Source organism: Talpa occidentalis, unplaced genomic scaffold (assembly GCF_014898055.3).
Source record: "Talpa occidentalis isolate TD23 unplaced genomic scaffold, MPIMG_talOcc4v2.1 talOcc4.2, whole genome shotgun sequence".
Classification (NCBI taxonomy): domain Eukaryota; kingdom Metazoa; phylum Chordata; class Mammalia; order Eulipotyphla; family Talpidae; genus Talpa; species Talpa occidentalis.
Genome location: NW_023602073.1, coordinates 24,267,118 through 24,285,336, shown reverse-complemented (window position 1 = coordinate 24,285,336; position 18,219 = coordinate 24,267,118). Strand labels below are relative to the sequence as shown.

At 42.0% G+C, this 18,219-nt stretch overlaps 1 protein-coding gene across 6 annotated transcripts in view; it reads right to left on the bottom strand.

Moving 5' to 3' along the window:
• Window positions 1–17,342, bottom strand: part of PRPF4B (pre-mRNA processing factor 4B) — a 36,296-nt gene extending 18,954 nt beyond the window's left edge. For all 6 annotated transcript variants that reach the window (XR_008553036.1, XR_008553037.1, XR_005126649.2 and 3 more), the window contains exons 1-4: window positions 17,163–17,342; window positions 8,111–9,307; window positions 5,295–5,471; window positions 1,574–1,729 (exon numbers count right to left, since the gene is read on the bottom strand). Coding sequence is in view for 2 of the 6 variants with exons in the window: in XM_037519192.2 (XP_037375089.1) it covers window positions 1,574–1,729; window positions 5,295–5,471; window positions 8,111–9,307; window positions 17,163–17,302 (1,670 nt within the window). In the remaining 4 variants the exon portion in view is untranslated. The remainder of the gene's footprint in view (window positions 1–1,573; window positions 1,730–5,294; window positions 5,472–8,110; window positions 9,308–17,162) is intronic.
• Between the last annotated feature and the right edge of the window lie 877 nt (window positions 17,343–18,219).

The window sequence follows — 18,219 nt, the reverse complement described above, 5'->3', positions numbered from 1 at the left end:
AAACAAACATGTCCCGTAAGAACTCCTCTACAACCTGAGACCCTTCCCAGCACAGCCTTCTCTATGATCTGCTCAATGTTCACTGCAGAGGATAGGCAAACTGCACTCTGAAAGCTATCAGGATCTGCCTAAAACCCTTCGTCCCCCCACAGCCACTTAGCTTTCTTAGCCCAAGGCTGACCAGCAATTCTCAACCTCAGCACTGGTGGTGAAACTTTATACCATAGAGCTGCAAGGTGGGAGTCATCCTGTGCACTGAGCCATGCTGTACAGTGCCCTGGCCTATGGCCCCGATGACTCTCCAAAGTGTCTTCAGACCTTGCCAACATGTCTCTGATGAGGCAAACCACTGCCCAGGTGAGAACAACTGCTCTAAATTATTTTAGAGATATTCCTTTTACAAAATAAGTTTGCATTATAAAAAGTCCCCCCCCCCTTTTCTAGACACTTTAGTATTTCTGTATTTTTCATTTTGAACAGGCATACTGGCCACCAGATGGCCTTAAATGGAAAGTACTATCTTACACAAACTGAGAAAGTCTAATTGTAGTGCAGAAATTACCTCCCTGTCCCAGTTGACTAATGTATTTGCTATTCCTAACAAAAATGAAGGAAAGGCGGACCTCCCTGGTGGGGCAGGCAGTTGAGCGTCACACTGTGAAGCTGTCTGCAGCCTCTGCAGCATGGGTTTGATCCCGGCCGGACAGCGGGAATCCCACATGGCGCAGCAGACCTCTCCTGTCGCACCCACTGCTCCCCTCAGCAGTGCATTTCATCAGTCTGCCTTTTCTGTTCCCCGCTCTGTCTCTGGTGAATCCTCTCACCCTCCCGCGCATCTGGCCTATCCCCCAGTTCTTGTATAAATAAATAAAATCTTTAAAAAAAAAAAAAAAGAAAAGACTTATGGTAAGATTAATGACCCAATATTCATTTCAGCCAAATCGGACACCTGTAAAACTAGAAAACCACTACCTGCTATATAACCTCTAAAACATACACAAAAAGCTTAAATCTTTGGGCCTCCCCGGTGGCGCAGCGGTTGAGCGCTGGGTTGTGAAGCTGCCCGCGGCCTCCGCGGCGCTGGTTCGATTCCCGGCTGCTCCCCGGCCACCAGAGGAGGGTCCCACATGGCGCGCAGACCTCCCCTGTGGAGGAGCGCCGGTTGAATCTCCGGTTGCTCCCTGGCCTGCAGAGGGACAAGTCGCAGACCTCTCCTGCGGAGGAGGGTCCTGCATGGCATGCTAGACCCCTCCTGCCGCCCGCTGCTCCCTGCAGCAGTGTGCTTTGCTCCCTCTGTCTGCTCTGTTCCCCGCTCTGGCTCTGGTGAATTCTCTCACCCTCCCGCACTTCTGACTGTACCCAGTGCTTGTATAAACAAAACAAACAAAAAAAGAAACAAACAAAAAAAAAACATGCCTCCATTTAAAAAAAAAAAAAAAGCTTAAATCTTTAAATTCAGGAAAAAAATTAATTGGCTCATTTATGACATGTAGATGGAAATTAAAGATATCCACATCAACCAGAGTCTCTCTAAAGCGGGATAAAGGAAATGACGGGCAAGGTTCATTCTTACTTATCATCAGATGAAGATTCCTGCTCAACTTTCATTCCTTCAGAAAGACTTCCTTTGAATTTGTCTTCCTTTACTTTACTTCTGCTCCTACGCCTACGACCACCCCGTGATCGAGACCGTCTTCTCAAGCGTGACCGGCTCCTCCGACCTCTGTCTCTGTATGAAGAGAAAAGGATATGTAAATATACAGACTTTTAAGGCAATTAAAATCTGAAAGTCTGTGGGTATATTGAAGGCAGAAGTATACAGGAGCTCTGTACATTTCAGAAGCTGTTTTGCCTCCAAACTGAAAGTGCTCTTAAAAAAAAAAAAAAAAAAAGTCTTCTTTGTTTTTTAAAGGGTCAAATAAAATCTTACAAAATAAAATAGAGGGGGCCTCCCCTGGTGGCGCAAACGGTTAAGCGTCAGCACTATGAAGCAATCCCGCAGCTACTGTAGCACGAGTTGGGTCCCCAGCCAGGGAGGTGACCCACATGGCACAGCAGACCTCTCCTGTCTCATCCACTGCTCCCCATAGCATCATTTCAGCAGATCTGCCTGTTCTGCTCCCCACTCTGTCTCTGGTGAATCCTCTTACCCCCTGTACCTCTGGCCTATACCCCAGCACTTGCATGCATAAATAAATCTTTTTAAAAAAGAGGATCAGAAAGACTAGGATAATGAGCTTATATTAGTATAATTCAAACACAGCTACTGTTCTTATCGACTGTAAAGGGCACCAATGACTGATTAATGTTAGTGTAAATGTATGTCAAAATTAAAAACTAACACCAAAGAGGGTAAATTATTTTATGTAAATAGTATATTAAAATACTATTTAAAAGATTTAAAAGACTGCTGATAATGAATGAGAAAGACAAATGAGACAAAAATTCTTGCTTAACATAGTCCTCAGAATTTTATAAATGCCTAAATGTTTTGTCTCATGTTAAATAAAAACTTACTGTAGTTCAAACATTAAAGCTGGAGTTTAAAAAAGATTGGCAAGGTCCCTGTTAATGTCACATCTGACCATATTTATCTCAGATTTCTTCTGAAACTTTACTATATGGAAGTACAAGGAACAATTCAAAAGAAAATTCTCAGACAGAGTGTGAACAGATATGACAGGAGAGGATGCCAACAAAATCATGCAATGTAATAACTGACTACAAGAGGAGTAGATCAAATGTAAACATTAGTGCAACACAAACAGACGCAATCAATAAGAAACACATCAGTAGATGCCACAAAACCCACAAGTCTCACCAACCGGAGATGCTATGTCCTCTAAAAGATGGAGTAGAAGGTAAAAGCCACAACAACTTGGTTGAAAGCTGTTAGGAACAACTATAGAGTCTGGATATCTCCCTGTCAGTCTTCAAGGAAAATGCCCAGCAACCTCGTTCATAATCTGATAAAGATTCACTTCAGAGAGGTTCTGGCTGTTGTAAAATCTGGCACTAGGTACTACAAGGCACTGTGCTTAAGGGGGAGATAAGGGGGCTTGACATGAAGGACCAGAACTTAAGATTATGTCCACACTCTCCAGCACATGTGAGGATTCTGGAAAACCATTAATTCAAAGTAAAACACCTTTCATTGATTGATGCTCAAGTTTCTTACCTAACTGACCTAAAAGGATACCCATTAATCACAAGTTCCACATAGTCATTATGGAAGAGGGCTGTCTTCCAGCTTTTTCAGTGCCTAATGATTAACTCCACAAAATAAACTCCACTCAGTATCATCTTCAACCTAAGAATTGCTATTTCCATAAAGCAAAGAGCAAAATGTTACTTAAAAAGGCAGCAAACAAGAAAAACAACAAAAAAATTCCCAGGAATAGTCAACAGTTGTCTCCCTGGCTTAAGGGCCTATGTAGTGCCGAGCAAAATCAGTGGAAAAAAAGATCCACAAACCAAGGTATCTTACAGTGAAATTTCAGAATACAGGACATTATATAATGAGCGAAAGAAAAAGAAGTTCTCTAGGAAATGCTTAGATATCAGAATGGGATTTCCCAATACTAGACATTAACAATGGGACAACTTCAAAATTCTGAAGGAAAAATGACTTTCAATCTAGAATTTTATTCTTTGACAAATAAACAATGAGTATGAAAGGCTTTTATTAGAGACAGAGGCCTGGCCACCTTTCCCCGGGAAGCTGAAGATGCATCACACCAAGCAAGGATGTGAAACATGGAAAGACACTAGATACAGGAAACAGAATCCCAGAAGAGAAAAACGGAAACAGTCTGCGGTGAGTGGGGTACACAGCCCAGCGTGGCAGTTCTCAGCTGGAAGCTAGAAGCATTGAAAGGAGGTCCTCCCTCCCCCCACAACCCTACCACTCCCCATCTGCTAAGCACACGATCATGATGATTATATTGTACGAGGAAGCATGCAGTATGTGGTGCAATTAGGTAGAAGAGAAACATGTATGGGGTAGTATTAACAAAAACTAGCTGTGATCAATGGACACAGCAAGAACTTTAAAAAATTTAAACATACACATTTTAAAAATACATGTCTACTTCCGGGAAGCTAGTTTACAAAAATACTTAAGAGTCTGTAAAGATATAGCAACTGTTTGCAGCATAGCTTGGTATACTTTCTTTTGAAACTACAGTCATATATTACTTCAAATAAAAATGTTAAAAGATTGCTAAGTGAACATCCATTTAGGCTTTAGGTTAAATACTTAATGGGCCTGGATTACTAAAATGATTCCCTGCTTTAAAACACCGAGCACCCACTGAGCTTCATATACAATGGTTTCCACTGCTGTGAATTAAACATGTCTTTGCCAAAAGAGTCATCAAGTATCAATATTCACTACTATAATTACAACATGACAGGAAACTGGTTACTTATCACCCCTTGATCTATCCTGTTTTTTTTTTCAAGGGGAAAAAAAAAAAAACAAAACAAAACCAACACCCTAAGTCTAACTCATTTATTTATTTTTAAAAGTTTTTTTTTTTTTTTTTTTTTTGCGTAGAAGAACTGGGGTGCAGGCCGGAGGTGTGGAGGGTGAGAGGATTCGCCAGAGACAGAGTGGGAAACTGAACAGGTAGACGGACTGAAATACACTGCTGAGGGGAGCAGCAGGTGAGACAGGAGAGGTCTGTTGTGCCACGTTGGTTAGCTGGAACTTAGGCTATCACAGCAGTAGTGCTGAGCTGTAACCCCTAGGCCACCAGGGAGGCCTCTAAGTCTAACACATTTAGTATTTATCTATCTCCCTTATAAAAACAGAGAAAAGAAGAAATCAACATTTATTTAAATATGAAAGGAAATTATATTAAAGAAAAATAAATGTGTGAGAAATCTCTCATGTTGATAAAAGCAAACCACATGGAATTCCGCCACAATTTTTCAGAGAAAAACAATCTTTATGAAAACTACCAACTGAGCTAATGAGTTTCAAAACCATTCAGAGTTTACTCAATCTAAAGAATAACGTATGTGGGCCTCCCTGGTGGCAAAGGGGTTAAGCCTCAGCGCCATCAAGTTATAGCCAGCCATTGCCGCGCGAGTTCAATCCGGGCACGGAGCTAATCCACATGGTGCAGCACACCTCTCCTGTCTCACCCATTGCTCTCCTCAGCAGTGTATTTCCGTGGATCCGCATGTTCTGCTCTCCACTCTCTCTGGCCTACACCCCAATTCTTGTATGCATACATAAATAAATCTTAAAAAAAAAAAAAAGATTAACATATGTACCACCTATTTACCTTCTCCGGGGAGATCGGCTTCTTCTTCTTGGAGATCGGCTACGTCTAAGTGGGGACCGAGACCTCCTTCTAATAGGAGATCTACTTGTTCTTCTTCTGGTTGGAGACCACCTGTTGATTGGGCTGGCATCTTTTGATCTTTCCCGTCTACTGAGGATGTCATCTCGAGGTCGTGTTCTTAATGGAACCAAATATAAGTTAACAGGAAAAGCATTTTGACTTGTCAAAATAAACAAATTTCTTCTATATGTAAAGAAAATCTTAAGAAAGGCACACTAACTCAAACGTAGTGAACAGATAAACATGTTTTGTAATAATACATTCAGAGGATCATGATGACATTTCATTGTTATGGTAAGCACACAAAAATTTTCCACTGATCTCATAATTTGAAGATTAAGATTATCCATAGTTAGAGCTGCTAATTCTAATCCCAGATAACTGAAATAAAACTTGCCCGAGTGATTTATAATATTCTATTACCTCAGTCTGAAGATCAGTTTTCTTTCTAAATGTTGACATTTTTACCAATAAGTCTTATAATCAATATTAACCTTGAACCAGAGGAACTATCAGTAAGGATTTTAAGGCTTAAGGATCCATCTAGTCACACAAGTAGGTACTGGTACAATTTTTCTGGAAGGAAATTCAGCAGTAACTCTCTAAAATGTAGATGTCTGTCACCTAATATTTTACAAGTCCATGCCTATGAATCTAGTCTGCGAAGAAACCTCATCCATAACTAAATATCCTTCCAAACAACAGGGGAAAAACTGGAACCAACCCAGCTTTTCATCACTTCCAATAGGGACTGATTAAATACAGTATACCTATACCGTGACATACCATGTTGCTGTTATACAAGCGTGAAAAAAAATGTTCATGTAATCATAAAAGTAAATCACTGTTAAAAAGAATAGTAAGACTCCATTTTTGGGGCCTCCCTGGTGGCGCAGCGGTTGAGCGCTGGGTTGTGAAGCTGCCTGCAGCCTCTGCAGTGCCGGTATGATCCCCGGCTGCTCCCCGGCCACCAGAGGAGCCTCTCCTGCCGCCCACTGCTCCCCTCAGCAGTGTACTTCGGTCCTTCTGTCTGCTCTGCTCCCCGCTCTGGCTCTGGTGAATTCTCTCACCCTCCCGCGCTTCTGACTGTACCCAGTGCTTATATAAATAATAAATAAATAAATCTTAAAAAAAAAAAAAGACTCCATTTTTTTTTTTTTTAAGAAAAAACAATCAAATAATTGTGCGTGCATAGAATAAGGGTTAAAGGACATATAATTCAGGCGTGGTCAAGAAAAGAATTTATAGGCTTCCACATTATTTGAATTTTTCCTTTAATTGGCAGGCACCTCTTCCGTAAATAACAAAAACAGTTTTTGTTTCAAATACCCAACTCGAGTCCTTAGCAAATGCCTCAAAATTTTGTTTTCAAACTGGCCCAGGACGGGGCCCAAGAAGGACCACTTTAGCTTAGGCAATCACCATAGGCTCACTGCAGAAAGGTGGAGGAGGAAAGGGCCATTTCATGACAGTCACTCAGAAGAACATGAGATCTCAACACAGCACACTCTAAAAACAACATTCTTGAAATTTCCCTGAAGATGATTTAAACTTCAAGGCCAACATATTTATACCTACACAATAAATATTAACATCAAAGAGTAAATGGCAGGAATTCAAATTATCGTACACAGTCGTAACAACTTTTAAGAGATAATTTCATATGACTAATTACTAAATATAACGACATAAAAGTAAGTCTCTAAAGTAGTTTAGACTAGTCAACACAACTCCTTCCAAATCCTTTCTGCACTATTTATTAGTTCTAAGACCCCAGGTAAGTTAAATAACCTCCCAATCTATGTTTCCATTTAAATATTAAGTGTGAGAATCACCCCACCTCATGAGTAGAAATGAGAATTATGAGGAAAAGAATGGACTGAATGTACCAAGTAATTCATATGAGACAGATAACATCATTTCTCACACTATTTTTCCAACATATGAGACAGATAACATCATTTCTCACACTATTTTTCCAAAACTTATGACTATTTTGTCAACAGTAAGGCATGTATATAAATTAGCAGGAAAAAAAGGTCCATTTTCAATTTGACTATAATATGGAGGGTCAAAAAAATTTTATCTTCAATCGATACTGCTAGAATTAAAAATCATGCAATTTCAGGAGTAGATAGGTTACAATCTTTAAACTGATACCTCCTTTAACATTAACAATATCAGCTTATACTGTTCAATGAATAATCCCTGTTCTATAAACTTCCCCCATAAGTGGAGGAATTTAAATCCAAATAATTTGGATTTAAAGGAGTGATTCTGGGGTCTCCCTGGTGGCACAACCTATGAAGCGATCCCCGGCCAGGGAACTACCCACATGGCGTAGCAGATCTCTCCTGTCTCACCCGCTGCTCCCCTCAGCAGTGTGTTTCAGTCAATCTGTCCATTCTGTTCCCCACTCTGTCTCTGATGAATCCTCACTGCCTGCCCCCCACCTCTGGCCTATACCATAGTTCTTGTATGCATAAATAAATATTTTTAAAAAAGAGTGATTCTGACAATTTTAGATACTAAATTGAAAACTTGTAGTAAAAAAATACTAATCTGTCAGCAAGTTTTGTGTTTGTAAATCATCCAATCAAGATACCAACAAAGTGCAAATATTAATGGACAACGTTATATTTAAAACCATAAAATTCATCACTATCTTATTTTTTACTGTCCACAAATTCTAATTTCTCTTACAAAGTCTGGTGCATTGGTTAAGGTAAGACAGCATTAGTATTTGAAAATGTTACCTCGGAGAAGAAAGTCGCCGCCTCTCTGGTTCTCTTCGTTTTCTTTCCAAGGATCGGCTCCTGGCTCTTCTACTAGGAGACAGAGTTCGAGAAGGTGACTTGCTCTGCTTAGACCTCCTGTCATTTAAAAGTGGAGACCTGCTTCTTCTCGATTTATCACGTGGTTTCGGAGAGAAACTTCTTCTTTTAGGACTACGACCAGGTCTTCTACTGGGTGACCTGTTTTCTTTCCCAGATGAAGCATCTTTAGAGGGAGATTTAATTGGCTTCTTTTCTCTATCAGTTTCAGACCGTTTTGATTTTCTTTCTTTGGAACGTGACCTTCTGTCTTTGGATTTACCTCTTAAGTCAATCGGGGATCTGGATTTTTTGACTCGGTCACGACTTCTTTCATTTATAATTGGGGATTTTTTCCTATCCTTTGATTTACTTTTATCTTCAATTTTTACCTTGTCATCAGCAGGAGATCTGGCTTTCCCAATTTTCTCTTGAGATCGCCTTCTAAGGGTGGGAGATTTTGACTTTCTTGTTTGATCTTGAGACTTACTTCTTTTCGATGGACTTTTGGACTTTTTCCTCTCCTTTGATTTGCTCCTAGCTATCTTCTCTTTAACTATTTCAGCACTGACCTTACTTTTCTTTTTATCAGACCTATGTCTAGTCCGTTCTTTGGATCTGCTTTTACTTCGCTTTTTTGTACTATTTTTATTGTCCATAAGTTCAAGTTTCCCCTTTGCACTGGAGGATCTAGTACTAGACCTATTTCCATTTCTTGCCTTTTCATGAATCTCCCCTTCTTCTTCTGAGCCAGACTCATAACCTTGTAATATGAGCCCCATCCCAGATTGGACTTTTCCTTCCATTAACTCATTATCAAGTTCAGCTTTAATCAAGGCTCTCTGTTTTTCTAAGTCTTCCAGCAAAGCTAAATCATCAAGTTTAGTTCTTTTTGCTGGAGACATACCTTCTTTGTCAGAAGCATCGATAATCTCTTTTCTTTTATGTTTCTTATGCTTATGCTTATGTTTATGTTTTTTATCTTTGTCTTCTTCTGAGGAATGTTTATGTTTCTTATGTTTACTTCTGTGTTTATGCTTCTTTTTTTTGTGACGACTGTGCTTATTTTGAGATTGATCTTCTGATACTTCTCCATTTTCTTCATTTACACTTTTCTCAGAATTATCAGCATCTTCCATCCTACAAATGCATCAAACACATTTTAAAACCATATCATCTATCAAACATTCAGTCATAACTAAATAACGACGACAAAATACATCCCGATATAATACATGAAGTCAGTCACAGAAATTCTTTCAGAGTATCTTCAGGCACTTTATTTCACAAGTTTATAGCAATAACTAGGTGACTAAATTTAATTGTCTCTGATGTAAACACCAAGTATTAGAGGATGAAGTCATGATGACATTTAAAAAAAAAAAGGGAATCCAAATCAGGTGTAATAAAATACCATTAGTATTGATTTAATTTAGCTGCCCCTCAGAAACATGATCTTTAAACTCGCATTTCCCATACACATTAACATTCCCATACATATTAACATCCCATACATACATACCAATATTTAGATCTACCAGGAGACTGTTCCCTTTCTCCACTTGAAATTCAGAAGGATACCTTCAGTTTTCTCTCAGTTTCTAGAGTCAGGACTGACTATGCCCCAAACAAGCACTCCATCAACGCACCCACCACGTGGCTTATGCTGATCATGTAAACACACCCCTCAGGGTTAAACTTCAAAGTGAAGTGACAAGGAGTGAGGACGCTCAACTGTATGTATGATGAGGATGAACAACATCAAAGGGTATGTTTTGCAAGTCAACAGTACAAGATTTTACATGGTTTAGCCCAGTATTTGTTCATCAGGCAATTTACTTTCTAAATTTCAAATGAAAGCCCAATTTCCCAAAACGTGGATATTAACACTGGTGTTATGCAAAAAATTTTAATTAAATTAAGGTGTAGCTTCTGTTCTATTAGATGTGTTTCTCAATTACTTTGCTAAATCCTTGCTGTTTGGTAATTCCAGGGTAAACAAAGGCTACAAATAGCATCTCCATCCTATATCATCACATACTAGAATATGAGATCCAAATCAATTTAAATTATTTGGATTCAGATCATCATACTATTTTTAGAGGAAGATATGGATTATTTTACTCAAATCCTTCAAATATTATACTCCTAGGACTTTTAGTAAGTTTACTATTTGAGCCCTATACTACAAATAACTTTTTGCAAAAACTTATTCAATTTATCATTTTTAAATAATCACATACTATATGTAGGCATTAAGCTAGGTAGCAGAAAAACAAAGACATATGAGACAAATATCTGCCTTCTTCAAGGAAATCAAAGTCCAGCGGAAAAGAAAACCACATGAAACATTGCAGAAGTGCAATGCTAAAGACATAAATGGACTATGGGAACTGGGAAGATCACTTACAATCATTGTGAAGAAGGTCAATGAAGGTATCTTTTAGGAGATCACAGAAAAACCCAAGCTATTTGTTTATCAGGAACTTAAGAGTAAAAGAAACACTTATCAAGAACCATCATCAATTAAAAAACTAAAAGTTCAGTAACACTGTCCTGGAGAATGAGTCAGGAATTAAAAGGGGAAGGGGCCTCTTAGTGAAAAAAGTGGCTGACAAGAGATAGTTCTTTATAGCAAACTTCAAGCTAGTCTTGCCAGGGCATCAGCTGTGGGAGAAACTGTTCTAATGGAGGTAAGACTTCAGCTGAGCACAATGACAGGAGACAAGACAGAGCATGCCACTCTGGAAAGTGGTTAAGACAAGAGTTAGAGGCTCCCTGGACTTGGAGGCCCAGGACGTGCAAGGTGAGGCTACTATAGGGGCTATCTGTGATGACGCTGTCACTACAAGGACGCAGAATTCTGAACAAAACTCTGGTCCTCCAGCCAGGTCCCAGTCTTCAATAGATGTGGGAGTATGGGGAGGAGCATTTGAAAAGTTGGGTAAAAACCACGAGGGGATGGAGACCATGTAACTACCACATGGCATGAAACTCAACTCTGATTTTTGGTTGTCAGTTGGCCAAATCTCCGTTTCTGGTTCTGTGGACTGTGGAAGTGGAAAGGGTTAAAGGTAGCTGCAGAGAACGCTAGGTCTTTTGGTTTTAGTTTTGACTGACCTCTCTTTAATGGGGTATGAGAAGACAGGATAAATGTAGTACTCTGGATCATCAAATTTTCTTAAAAATTTTGAAAAAGAGGGCCTCCCTGGTGGCACAAGGGGTTAAGATCCAACCTATGAAGCTATCCACAGCCACTGCAGCACGAGTTCAATCCCCGACCAGGGAGCAACCCACATGGCGCAGCAGACCTCTCCTGACTCCCCGCTATTCCCCTCAGCAGTGTATTTCAGTCAATCTGCCTGTTCTGCTTCCCACTTTGTCTCTGGTGAAACCTCTTACCCCCCACACCTCTGGTCTGTCCCCCAGTTCTGTATGTATAAATAAATAAACCTTAAAAAAAGGCAAAGCAAAACATGGGCATGGATATGGAGGTTGATAATGATTTTCAAGTATACAAAATCTAAAAGCTCCAAGCACAAAAGTCTAGTCAATAAGCTAAAACTCAAACTCTCTAAACCCCCCATCCCCCAACAGTCCACACGACGTAAGAATAGCTGGGTGGTTAAGCAGTCTCAAAACAAACTACTTGGGGTCCCACTACAGTGGTCTCAGGCAAGTTAAAGAGTGTGTGCTCTCACTCTGCAGGAACTACAACCATAAAATGAAGAAAATAATAGCTTCTACGTCAAAGCACAGGTTGCACGGGGTTAATACAGGTATTAAAGCTTGTAACAGTGCTTAGCATGATCCAAGTGCCAGAAAGTAAGCTGTAATTATTATTCAGATCCTGGATACATATATTCACTGGAGTCAACACTATGGAGCTCGCAGGGCTGATCTAAAAATGTTATTTTAAGGACCTCTTTAGTGGCGCAGCGGGTTGAGCACCGAGCTGTGAAGCTGTCCACAGCCTCTGCAGTGTGCATTCAATTCCCGGCCGGCCAGGGAGATACACACATGGTGCGGCGGACCTCTGCTGCCTTGCCTGCTGCTACCCTCAGCAGTGTCTTCGGTCTTCTGCCTATTCTGTTCCCCACTCTTTCTCTGGTGAATTCTCTTGCCTTCCCATGCCTCTGACCTGTACTCCAGTTCTTGTATAAATAAATAAATAAATCTGAAAAAATGTTAGTTTAAGGAATACTATCAATGAACACAGACTCTAGAATCAAACTCCCTGTCAAATGTTGCTTCCAACATAACATAGTAGTGTAACCTTCCCAAGTTACTTTGTCTCAGCTGCTCAAATGCAAATCTAGGGAAATAACAGTACTTATAAATTACAGGTTTGTTGTAGAAATGCATTCACACCTATAAATGACCGTCACACAAAACTGCTGAAGAAATAATGAATTCCCAAGACTCCACGACATCTGAGATTCCCCGACTCACTAGGATCCAGCCACACTGCTCTCTCCCTGAGCAGGTCCATCACCACCTTATCCTCCACTACAAGGCTTTGCACTTGCTTCCTCTGCCTGGAAAGTGCTCTCCAGATGGATAGTTGCTGGTTCTTTTACCTCAGGTTGTTGCTCAAATACTTCGCAGTCAGCTTTTTTGAGCCAATTCATTTTAATTGCAATCCTCACCCTACCACACACATATTCATATTCCCTTCGCTGCTTAATTTTTCTCCAAAGTAATTGTCACCACTAAATATAATTGTCTCTTTAAATCATAAGCCCTATGAGAGCAAAATTTCAACCTCCATTCCTACAGCCTAGAAGATTAGCTAACCTATGGTAGGTACTCAGTATTTGCTGCATCAATGAAATGATGGATGGAGTAAATATAAAAGTTGCTTCATTAGACCAAAGCTCATTTATAGTGGCCATTCTGGACTCCTTGCTCTTGATAGTAAACATTTTTGTTTTTGCTCAGTTATAGCTCCGGGGCCTCATAAAGCAGGCATACACTACTGGTTGAATGCAATCCCCCAAATGATCTGAATTTAATCACCTTCCACAAGAAAGATCTGCTCTTTAATTTTTTTTAAACTAGTGGTTTATATAACTTTTAAGTATTTCAGAGAGTTTCAAGTCAAATTCTTAACAGTTTTGCCACCAAAGTGATATCTTTCCAAAGAAATGCCAGCTCTTGGAGCTTCTGAGAATTGGAACCCACATCACCATGGCCAGGAGTTAACAGTCATTCCATTTCTAACTTAGACCTTCATCCTCCTCAAAGCAAATTTCATAGAAACTAACAACTGAAATCTGACCAGGTAAATCTGGGAAACTGAACTCATTCAGTGATATAAAATTATAGACAATGAACTTGTGCTCCAGGAATTAAGTTAGGCAAATAATCAACAACTTTCTTAAGAAACTCAAGTCTTCGTAGATATTTCATATTAGTAACTGCAGGTATAAAAGTTTCACATACATGAATTTACATTTTCCAACTTACTTATTTAGCTTCAATTGCATCATTTTTTATTGTGATAACAATGGGTATTTAACACTACCTATTTAGCAGGTAAGGTCTACACAAACCTGGCCTACTACAGGTTTATTTATCATAAAGCAATACCTGAGAACTGATTAAGTTTTCAAATCACATTATTTGAAAACTGTGCTGAATTTGAAGTGCAGACAATACTGCTAGCAGTATTTATTCATTTAATCTTCTTGTTAAGCACAATTTGCAAGTTTTAACCCTTCAAATAACCAAAGTCTTTGGGCAGCTGGCACAATGGAAAGTCATGGAACAACTTCAAAAGAAAAAGCAACTAGTTAGCAACCACCAGTGTTATTTTAACTTCCTATTTCACAACTTTTTTTCAAAGAATATTCTTAATGAATTTTACTTCAGAGGCATTCAATTTATGCTTTGGAATGGTGAGCAAATTCTGTAACACAGAATTAATGTAGATGTAGAAATAAGAATGACCCAAAGATCTATTAATCGTAAAACACACCCTTCCACCCTCACCTTTTCCAAATCTGTTTGGGAAATTACGTTTCAAAGAATTAGAACCATCACAACAAAAAACAGACCTTCCCAGGATGCTGGAAATAAAAATGATCTCTCAAATAAAAAGCTCTCAAGACTTAAAGGTTATGGGCCTCCCCGGTGGCGCAGCGGTTGAGCGCTGGGTTGCGAAGCTGCCCGCGGCCTCTGCAGCGCCGGTTTGATCCCTGGCTGCTCCCCGGCCATCAGAGGAGGGTCCCACATGGCGCGCAGACCTCTCCTGCCGCCCGCTGCTCCCCTCAGCAGTGTACTTCGGTCCTTCTGCCTGCTCTGCTCCCTGCTCTGGCTCTGGTGAATTCTCTCACCCTCCCGCGCTTCTGACTGTACCCAGTGCATGTATAAACAAAAACCAAACAAATAAATAAATAAAAAAAACAAAACATGCCTCTATTAAAAAAAAAAGATTAAAAAAAAAAAGACTTAAAGGTTATTTTTACAAAGAGTGGCAATGTGTACTAGGAGATCAGACTACAGTAGTTATGAGTAAGGTCCTAATATCAGAAGGCCTGTGTTTAAATCCTCGATCTATCATTTAAGTGTGGCCCTGGGCAAGTTCACGTTATTTTTCTGTGTTTCATCATCTGTAACATATAGGAAATAACAGTATCTCCACTGGGCTGTTTTAAGGATTAAACTAGTCAGTATTTGTTCAGTGCTAGGAACAGCAACTGATACTCAGTTCAAACAAGTCAATACATATAAGAATTTTTATTTTTATATATATTTTTTATTTTTTTAAAATTTATTTATTTGTACAAGAGCTGGGATACAGGACAGAGGCAAGGGAGGGTGAGAGGATTCACCAAAGACAGATCTGGGGGCAGAACAGGCAGACAACCAAAAACACTGCTAAGGGGAGCAGTGGGAAAGATAGAAGTCTGCCGTGCCATGTAGGTATCTCCCTGGCTGGGAATCAAATCTGTGCTGCAGAGGCTGCGGACAGCTTCAGAGCGCTGCGCTCAACCCGCTGCGCCACTGGTGAGGCCCACATAAGAACTTTTTGATCTTTAAATCTGCCAAAAGTCAATTAAAAAACACCGAAAAATGTAAAGGCCATTAAAAGTCCTGCCAGGAGCTTAAAACCTGATTTTCATATTCATTTTTTTCTAAGTTTTCTCTAACTATTGATAAATTCCATATAGTTGTAAACTTCCCATTGTCTTCTCTAAAGAGCCGCTTAGCCAAACTCCAGCATTCATTACAAGCTTTCACATTAAACTGTTATTTTACATTTTTTGTAAGTGAAAGCGGGACATACATAGACCAAATATTCCATATATTCCAAGTGTTTGGTGGGTTGGGAGAGTGGAATTAAAGACTATTTTAGTGTCAGTCATACGGCTGAGCGCTGGGCTGGGAAGCTGTCCGCAGCCTTTGTAGCACCGGTTTGATCCCTGACCCCCAACAAGGGTCCCACATGGCACACAGACCTCTCCTGCCATGCTCACTGCTCCCCTCAGCACTGTATTTCTTCATTCTGCCTGTTCTGCTCCCTGCTCTGGCTCTGGTGAATTCTCTCACCCTCCCATGCTTCTGACTGTACCCAGTGCTTGTTTAAATAAACAAATAAACAAATAAATAAATAATAAAAAAGCTAGAATTTGAATATGGAAACAAAATATGGTTAAACCTTCCCTCAAAATGAATGAAACGTCCCTGAAAATAAATGGACAAAATATTACAGAACCTTTCAGATTACTAGAAAAATCAACTGCTGAGCATAAGAGTGCTACTGTATTGGCATAAACACTGTTACAGTAACTGTAAACTCCATGAGAAACAAAGAAGCAAAGTCTAATGAAAACTTTCAAATCCATGCGTTCCAGTATGTCAAACGGTGAAGATATTAAAGCAGCTTTCAAAAGTCCTTAAAAATAAACTAGTAATTCTCCGTCCAACTGAGTCAAGCAAAGACTGAATCCGTAACTGGACGGACAGCAATGAAGTCGAGATGGGCCGTTCGTCTGGTGGCCAAGATTTCGCCTATCTCTTAGTTCCAAGTTGCTGGGAGACTGTGTCTAACTTTCCTAAGAAGGGCAGAAACAAATCAGATAATGCAAATGTAGAAAAGGGCCGCTACAGGAACACCTTTTAGGTTCTTGCTTTGAGTTTTCCTCGCATAAACATGGGAGGGTAAAAAAACTCCAAAAAACAAAACTGCCGTCTTCTCAGCCTATCCAAGAAGTTTGTTTTCACTTGGTCTCATGAATTCTTATATTCTCTTAACCATAGTCATGACTTGGGTTTGGAACTTCCACCAATTCTTCCATTCAGACTCTCAAAGAAGAGTTATAAACTCACGCTGAAGATGCCAGGCCTCAAAACCAACGACTTGATCTAACTTTGCCTTAAGTTTGCAAGTTGGCAGCTAAGCTGCCACTAGGCTGGGTGGGACCGAGCGGTGGTTGCTGGAGCCCTGAGCCCAAGGGCGGGGAGATGAAATATCCCGCTCGCCACAAACCTCAGCTCCGGGGCATTCAAAAGGGGTGGCCTTAGCACCCTTTCTCCCGATTTCTCGTCGTAAAACTGGCACCCGTAGCAGGACGGCCGGGGGCGCGGCAGGCGGGAGAAGTCTTCGGGCTGGCCCCAGCAGCGATGCAGCGGAGTCCGGGCGACCAGTGAGCCGGGCTGGGTCCCCGCGGCAGGACCCCGAAGGCGCGGCCGCACCGCCGCCTCCCGTTCGGGACCTGTAGAGGCCGCTCGCGCCTGCGCCTCCCAGGGCAACGCCGCGCGCAGGCCGCGGCCGCCCTCGACCCAACAGCCGCGGCCTCCGGAGAGCGCAGCTGCAGGGCCGCCCGCCCGCGCCTCTCGCCCCACAACGTACCACGCGGGAAGGGCAAAGTTTGGCGTTCGGTGTTAGGCCCGAACTTTCCCGCCCCATCGTGCGGGTCGCCGCCGTTCCCCACTCGGCAGGGCCCAGGCTGCGGCCCCCCGCGCCACCCAGGTCGTAGACTCCACTTACTCGGGCTGTTCCCGCAGCGCCTGGGGCTCCGCGGCGGCCATCTTGAACTTCCTGACTCCTTGGCGGCGGCGGCGGCGGCGGCTGTCCGGACGCTGGGAGCTGGAGGAAGTGGAGGAAGCGGGAGCGGGGCCTGCGCGCATGTGCTAAGCGCGTAGGGACCCGTGGAGCTCTGAGGCTGCTCTAAGAATCCGGGGATAAAAGTGCATCCGGGGACAGGGCGCCAGAGCGTCATGACGTACTTCCGGTCCGCTACGGGGTCGGAGCGGGAGGGGGGCGGGGCGAGGAGGTGGGGCCTGCTGCTGGGGGGTTAAGGTCTATGGTTTGGGGATGTAAACTCCAGTTGGTTAGCGCCGCATGTTTACTTCTCAAGATCTTGGGGGAGAAGGAAGGGAGGGAAGTGAGATATGTCAGTTTCGTGCTTTCACAGTGGGTCCCAGAATTTGGGTTAAAAATGTCTGACTAGGGCCTCCCTGGTGGCGCAGGCGGTTGAGCGCGGCGCTGTGAAGCTGTCCGCAGCCTCTGCAGCGCCGGTTCGATCCCCGCCGGCTTCGGAGCAACCCACATGGGAGGGGCAGGCCTCTCCTGTCTCGCCTGCTGCTCCCCTCAGCAGTGTATTTCAGTCAGTCTGCCTGTTCTGTTTCCCAGTCTCTGGTGGGACAGAGACACCCCCCTGCATCTCTGGCCTGTACCACAGCTCTTGTATAAATAAATAAATCTTAAAAAAAAACCACAGCAAAAATCAAACTAGGGCAATCAAGATTTTGCAGGCTGCTAATTTCTTTTTTCCTGGCTAGATAAACGCAATCTAAAATGGCATGAATGGCCTCCCTGGTAGTGCATCGGGTTGAGCACGGTGCTGTGAAGCTGTCCGCAGCCTCTGCGGCACGGGTTCGATTCCCGGCCGGCTAGGGAGATACCCACTTGGCGCAGCAGACCTCGCCTGTCTCGCCTGCTGCTTCCCTCAGCAATGTCTTTGGTCGGGCTGCCTGTTCTGCTCCCCACTCTGTCTCTGGTGAATTCTCTCATCCTCCTGCACCTCTGGCCTGTACCCCAGTTC